At 44.8% G+C, this 6,854-nt stretch overlaps 2 protein-coding genes across 3 annotated transcripts; one reads left to right on the forward strand and one right to left on the reverse strand.

Annotated features, from left to right (window-relative positions):
- Nucleotides 1-713: 713 nt before the first annotated feature.
- On the reverse strand, nt 714-1,866 carry LOC108028194 (cuticle protein 76). The gene has a single exon (XM_017099854.3). It carries the CDS (start codon nt 1,468-1,470, stop codon nt 787-789), a length of 684 nt encoding a protein of 227 aa, XP_016955343.1. The 5' UTR covers nt 1,471-1,866; the 3' UTR covers nt 714-786.
- Nucleotides 1,867-2,842: 976 nt separating this feature from the next.
- On the forward strand, nt 2,843-3,676 carry LOC108028164 (cuticle protein 76). 2 transcript variants are annotated; one of them, XM_050885928.1, is made up of 2 exons: nt 2,843-3,475; nt 3,602-3,676. In XM_050885928.1, the coding sequence occupies exons 1-2, from the start codon at nt 2,843-2,845 to the stop codon at nt 3,674-3,676; spliced, it is 708 nt and encodes a 235-aa protein (XP_050741885.1). The 2 variants fall into 2 exon arrangements, with proteins under 2 accessions (XP_050741885.1, XP_016955313.1); XM_017099824.2 differs by having other exon boundaries at nt 2,843-3,676.
- The last annotated feature ends 3,178 nt before the right edge of the window (nt 3,677-6,854 follow it).

A 6,854-nucleotide genomic window follows, 5' to 3' on the forward strand; every position in this document is an offset into this window, starting at 1 on the left:
TTCAAATAGGAGAGCTGGATTTTAGGGGTATTTGAGGTGGGTGGCCAGGGATTCGGGGTTTCGCCAGGGGCAGAACATTTCTTGGCACACATACGCCCCATTAAACGCTAGACAAATGGAGTGCTAGGGGCAACCAAAAGGGTGAAAGTGCTACATTAAATTGTGATAACAGAAAGTTTTTATATATGGGGGGTTATAAGGAAATACTATCAGGAGGTAAAAACAAATTATGGTTGTTCTCAAAGCAGGTTATTAATCCTTTTGATTCCCAGAACCATACTTCTAAAAAACCTATTAAATATTCTAACCATTTCTTAAAAATTGATTTTAAAAATTAATGTTTCTTTTTGGTTTTGTGGCTTTACTAAAAGGGCTATTAAATTTTTTCGTTTAGAATTCCTTGATTTATATTTTATTATTTTTTATGTTCCCTGTTTTTATTATTTTTTTACCCAAAAAAGGGTTTAAATATTTTAGTAAATCAGTATTTCTGTGCAAATTTCTTTATGAACTTATGTTCACTTAATAAATTTTATATAGTATTGAAATATAGGTCCTAACCATGTCATCTGGTGGTCTCTTCCTAGCAGACATAAATATTTTAATAAATGCGAAATGCTGCCACCTTTGTGGTTACCACTCTTCCATTATTTACTCCACTTCCCACACCTGTAATTACAGGTAATTATAATTACTTAAAAAGCAGGTTCGTGTTCTACAGACAGACTGTCTTTATTTCGTACGGACAAATCAACAAAGTGTCAACAAAGGTTGGGTCTTCACACCCTAGTATCCCCAGTGGGAGCCGAATCCATCGAAGCTGGCATGGGCAACCACGGCGGCGGGCGAGTACTTCACGAAGGCGGCGGGAGCAGCGGCCACCACGGGAGCGGAGTAAGCTGGAGCAGGAGCGGAGTAAACTGGAGCGGGGGCGGAGTAGACGGTCTTGGCCACAACGGGAGCAGGAGCAGAGTACACCGTCTTGGCCACCACTGGAGCAGGAGCGGCATAAACTGGAGCGGGGGCGGCATAGACAGCCTTGGCCACAGGAGCAGAGTAGACAGTCTTGGCCAGGACGGGAGCTGGGGCGGCATAGACTGGAGCAGGAGCGGAGTAGACGGTCTTGGCCACCACAGGTGCGGGAGCAGCGGCGTAGAAGGACTTGGTGATCACGGGAGCAGGTGCGGAGTAGAGGGTCTTCGGGGTGTAGACGTTGTTCGTGGTGCGGGAGTCCACCTTGCTGACGCTCGAGTAGGGGGTGACCACGTTCTTGGAGTAGGTGGAGACAGTGCCGCCGAAGGAGCGCACCACGTTCTGCTGGGTGGTGCCCACGGCGTCGTAGTGCGGCTGGGCCACCTTGGCCACCACGGGAATGGAGGCGGCGGCGTAGGTGGTGGCCGGAGCCAGGAAGCCAGCACTGGCCACGCCCACCAGAGCGCAGAAGGACAACAGGACGTACTTGAAAGCCATTTTTGGAGGGGTTTTGAAGTTAAGAAACTAAAACTGAAAAAGGAAGCTGATGTTGGTCGTAAGCTGCGGTGGCTACTGATGCTAAACTCTTGCCAATCGCCTGTTTTTATAGCCAAAAGCGCAAATGTCTTGCCAAATTTCACGGCCAGCAGGTAAGTAATTACTATATGTGCTCGTATGACAGATTGACTTAGGCCTAAGCCCCCAAAAACTGGTTCAATGGGTCGACAAATGACTGCGCTCTTTTCTCTCCCTCTGGCCGAGCTCCATCTCTGTCTCAATTGGAGGCCAACTCAAGTGCCCCACACCACACCACGCCCTGGGCACCGGGAAAGTGAATTATTTTGAATACTCGTGCTATCAGCAGCCCATAAATTTTCCAGCGACAGGGGGAAAACTTTTATTTCCCGGCGTGCTTTTCCATTAAATTGAGTTCCACTCGAGCAGCAAATATGAGGCCACCCCTCGATAAGGGGATGTTCCTTATACTCCTTGTTCTCCTTGTTGCTGTCAACTTTATCAGCAGGGGTGTCAGCGGTTTTTTCGGAGTGGTGGCAGTCAGTTGTTTATGATTTTTGTTTGTTTTTTAGGGTAAGGGGAAGCTGAGAAGTTTTTCTGCCCTTCAAGAAGGAAGACCTGAAGTTGAAATTAATGCTCAAAAGTCAGAAAGTTTTGCTAGGTTTCGAAGAGGTGTAAATTAAATTGGTTTAGTCTTGTAGCAAGTATCTGTAATCCATAATTCCCAATATATTTATATTTTTTGTCAGCCCAAACTTTGCCACTATATCATGCTGAAAAGGGCATCTAACACTTCGTCTTGTGTGCAGCTTTTCCCCCATATTATTGTTTTCCTTTTGTTTCGGCCAAGTTTGGAAAATGAATTTTCCTGCTCTGCTGCTCACGGGCGCATGATGAATATTTATTGAAATTACCAAAGTTGACGCTGCTCCAAATTGAATTGTGTTGCCAACTTGGGATGCTTCTTACTGCCACAAATTCTGCTCTCTTTTGGCTTCTCCCATTCGCGTATTACTTCTTTTTTGGCAAATTGTTATTAATTTTACACTGGGGCCCTGAAGGTTTTTCGCCCCACTCCGCCGCCTAATTACCGCGTTTAATTTATGCCTGCAAATTGGCTTGCCAGCGGTTGCGCAGGTGAACTGACATCGCATTGTGGGCAGTTCAATTGCCCGAAAATCAGCAACAAATTGCTAAAAAATCACCGAAAACCAACAGAAACTGGCACGCGTCGGATGCGTATAAAAGCCGCAACATTTTGGCCAAATCAGCATCAGTCGCAGCCCAGCCAGCCTGCCTTCAACTACAATTCATAGTCTTTCAAACAGTCCAGTCATCTACACAACCAATCAACATGGCTTTCCGCTACCTCATCTCTTTCTGCGCCCTGGTGGCCTGTGCCAATGCCGGTCTCCTGGCCAGCCATGTGGCCATTGCCAATCCCTCGGTGGACGCCGTTGCCTCCACCCAGCAGAATGTGGTGCGCTCCTTCGGCGGCACTGTGTCCAGCTACTCGAAGGCGGTGGACACCCCGTACTCCAGTGTGAGGAAGAGCGACACCAGGATCCAGAATAATGTCTACACTCCGGCTATTGCCAAGACCACCTATGCTGCTGCTCCGCTGTACACCCAGGCCACACCCATTGTGGCCAAGACTCTGGTCCATGCTCCAGCTCCCGTCGTCGAGAAGACCATCTATGCTCCGGCTCATGCTCCTGTTCTGGCCAAGACTGTGTACTCCGCTCCAGCTCCAGTTGTAGCCAAGACTGTCTACTCCGCACCTGCTCCGGTTTATGCTGCTCCAGCTCCCGTCCTGGCCAAGACTGTCTACTCTGCTCCTGTGGCCAAGGCTGTTTATGCTGCGCCCGCCCCAGTTTATGCCGCTCCTGCTCCAGTGGTGGCCAAGACTGTGTACTCTGCTCCTGCTCCCGTTGTGGCCAAGACCGTCTACTCCGCCCCAGCTCCCGTTTATGCTGCTCCCGCACCCGTTCTGGCCAAGACCGTGTCCTACGCCGCCCCACTGGCCACCACCAATGTGAACCACGGACCCGCCGCCACCACCTACACCCACAATGCCCCCGCCCTCGGCGTCTCCAGCTACGGCAGCTCCCAGACGGTCCACTACTCCCCCGCCGAGAGTGTGTCGCACATGAGCTTCGACGGATTCGGAACCCACTGGGGTTTCTAGGTGAGACTTGGCCTTTCTCAGGCTCAAGCTGTTGTTAATGTTTGGTGGTCAATAAAGACGGAGATCGATTGTTGCAAATTAAACTTGATCTGTGTGGCGTTAGACCTTCCGGGGAACAAAGGCGAAAGACTGGTTTCTGCCACCTCATCGTCGTCGCCGGCGTGGCCTTCACTGGGGTCTCACTTTGAGTGCTGGGGCGGGGTAAGCCGATTTGTGATAAGCTGCTGCGGGGGCGTGGCTGCTCGTGTTTTATGGCTCTTTAATTGGATTTAATATTTTTCGCACTCCTTTCCGCGAAAGCGAGAAATGACCTCTGGCCCACTCGTGCACTTGCTATAATTATTGTCAGTTAATTAACGGATATTTATGCTCGCATAACCGCAGCTCCGCATAAACGGCTTACAAGCTGGCCCCGAAGCCTAATCTTGACATTTGCCTAGAGTGGTTGTGGCTTTATGTGGTCCATTAATGGGACCCAGTTAAATGGATTCAATTGGATCCATTGACATGCGGCCACGGGCGGGGAGAGCAACTGATCAATTGCGTGTTTTGACAGAGATATTTTGGCGGGATTGCTTGAATAACGATCGAGTTACATAATGAAAAGGGAATGATGTGTGGGAAGTGAGGTAAGAAATACGGAAAAAGGTTGTAAAGATGTTTAAAGAAGCAGTGTTGGTTAAGGGAATACGAATCATAGAATACAATACTATACCTTTGTACTGTAATTTAAGTGTTTATTAAAATCAAACAAATAATATTCACTTTACAATGTGAATAGTAAAAAAGTCACTAATTTTAATACTTCCCAAAAATAATAAATATTATATTTCATTAAAATTCAAAATTTATATGAATCCCAAATCATAAAAATAAATGTAGCTTAGTATTCAATTAAAAATGTAGAGGTTTCGACCACAAATAGTAGCCTTTAAAATTCTCTTTCAGTCAAAGAAAAATTATACACTTAGCCTTTTGGTTTTGTTGGCCTCCCAATGACAAGACACTAATGAGACATGCAATGGAGCTGATTAATTCCCCGTGGCCCAACTGACAGGCCAGACAATAACAATCAAATTAAATGAAAACGTGTCCGAAAAGGCGTAGAACGAGGACCCTGTCTTGGAATTTTTGCCAGACAAATTAGCTGCATTTGTTGTTCTTGCCCCAAACTTTGATTTGCGATTTGATTGCGCATACGCCCCATGCCAGTGCCACATGCCAAAATGTGCCAGATTGTCCTCGTCCGAGTTGACAATTAGTCAATAATTTATTTCAATTTCATTTCGCATGCCAAGCACACTCACACACCATTCCCCCTCTAGAATGAGGGCCTAACTGCACTTTAATTACATTTACATTTCGGCTTGAGATTGTCGCTTTAGTTTTTGCCACAAAACGAGACTGACAGGGGGGCAAATGGCTGGATCCACCCTGCAATTGTTGCAATGCAATTTAGGTAAGCGAATTTTCATGATTTAAATAACAGCATTATGTGTGGCAGATTGTGCATGTGGCTGAAAAACTGCAGACAATGTGGGTTTGCTGTTCGGTATTTTGTGTTTCGTCTGACTGGCTGGCCGTGTGTCCTGCTATAATTAAATTATGGCTGGACATAAGACGCATAATAGGTCATAAATCAAATTTACCTATCCCACGGGTCCATGCCGGGCATGACACTCCAGACGCCGTCACAGACACAGTTTCCTATGGCCAAAGTAGCACAGGAAAAAAAATTATCGAGGATTTATTATAAATAAAATACCAAAATACTGAGACTTAATAATATTTAAAACTTAATCAACAGTGTGACACGGAAATTAAGTAAATATTGTAAGGCTTCCAAAACTTAATAAAATGTTCTTAAGTTCGAATAAATGCATTTATTTATAAAATCAAACAAACCCACTAACAAAACATGAATTTATAAATTTATTTAAATTATAATTGTATAAATAAAAGTCCACTCAAACGACTGAAAAAATATGCAATTATAAATTTATTAAAATCTATGACGCTTTTTTATTATACCTCATTAATTAGTTAAAAAGTTTGAGCTATGGAAAGTTTTATAAAAATAAATAGAAATTGATGGATCATTTTAAATTGTTCCGTAAGTTCTTTCAGTGTACATTTCTTTCGGTGGAACAAGGACGCTCTGCATCCTGGCCCCTCCCCGCCTTTTGATGGACATTATGACGACTCTGTCTCGGCAAACAATTAGACAATTGATGCATCTGCTGTGGCTGTTGTGCCCGTCCGTTTGAATTTACATTTGTGCCAGCATTTCTATTGCAACTTTGACTCCACGGAACCACAAAAGGGCCGTCCCGTGGTCCGGATCCTGTGTCCGTAGCTGCGACTATAACTGCCGGACTGTGACTGCACTTAATGTGTCTTCTGTCAGGCCCAGCCGCACTTTGCATGCAATGCAATTGAAACATTTGCCCAGCAGAAAATGCAAATTTGATGCCATGTTTTCGGCCTACTGGTTTCGGTGTTGTTATTTTTATTTCGGCGCGAATTGGGGACCCTGGGTAAAACCCTGCTTTCTTTACTAACTTAATTTAATTCCAAAAAGTAATGGTAATAACTTTTGTAAATTACCAAAAGTGTAAATCTACCATCAATGAGATTTAAATATTTTCCCTATATCAAATTCATTCAATGATGCTGCGAACACAAATAACAGACCAGCTCGGGTGGTAGAAGGAGAACAGAAAACAGACTCACCATCGCGATATGTCATAGAAGCAGACAAAAAGAGAAAACCCCCCTGTTTTCCACGTTTTCCACCCCACCCATCTGATAATACGCATTCTGTGCTGGATTAAAATTTAATTTTTAATTTAAAGACTGTTTGTATTCTATTTGCTCCGCGTGGCGAAACAAATAAGTGCAGCTGGCGGGGGGAAAGGAACAACTTAAAGGTCGTTTTTTCTGTTGATTTATCATCGCTTTATGCAAATTGACCGCTTACCTTTGCTCTATCGCAGAGCACACATCTGGGGAAAATGTTCTATGAGGAGTTTTCTAATTCTCCCTTTTTTCCCTGGGACTTTCCCGCTTTTTGCCCGAGCAGCCCCGTCTTTTGCTGCCACGTGCAATGTCAATGCCAAGCGATTAACATTCAATTAGCTTTTGGCTCCATCAATGATTTTATCACAGCCAGAAGGTC

Source organism: Drosophila biarmipes, chromosome 3L (assembly GCF_025231255.1).
Source record: "Drosophila biarmipes strain raj3 chromosome 3L, RU_DBia_V1.1, whole genome shotgun sequence".
Classification (NCBI taxonomy): domain Eukaryota; kingdom Metazoa; phylum Arthropoda; class Insecta; order Diptera; family Drosophilidae; genus Drosophila; species Drosophila biarmipes.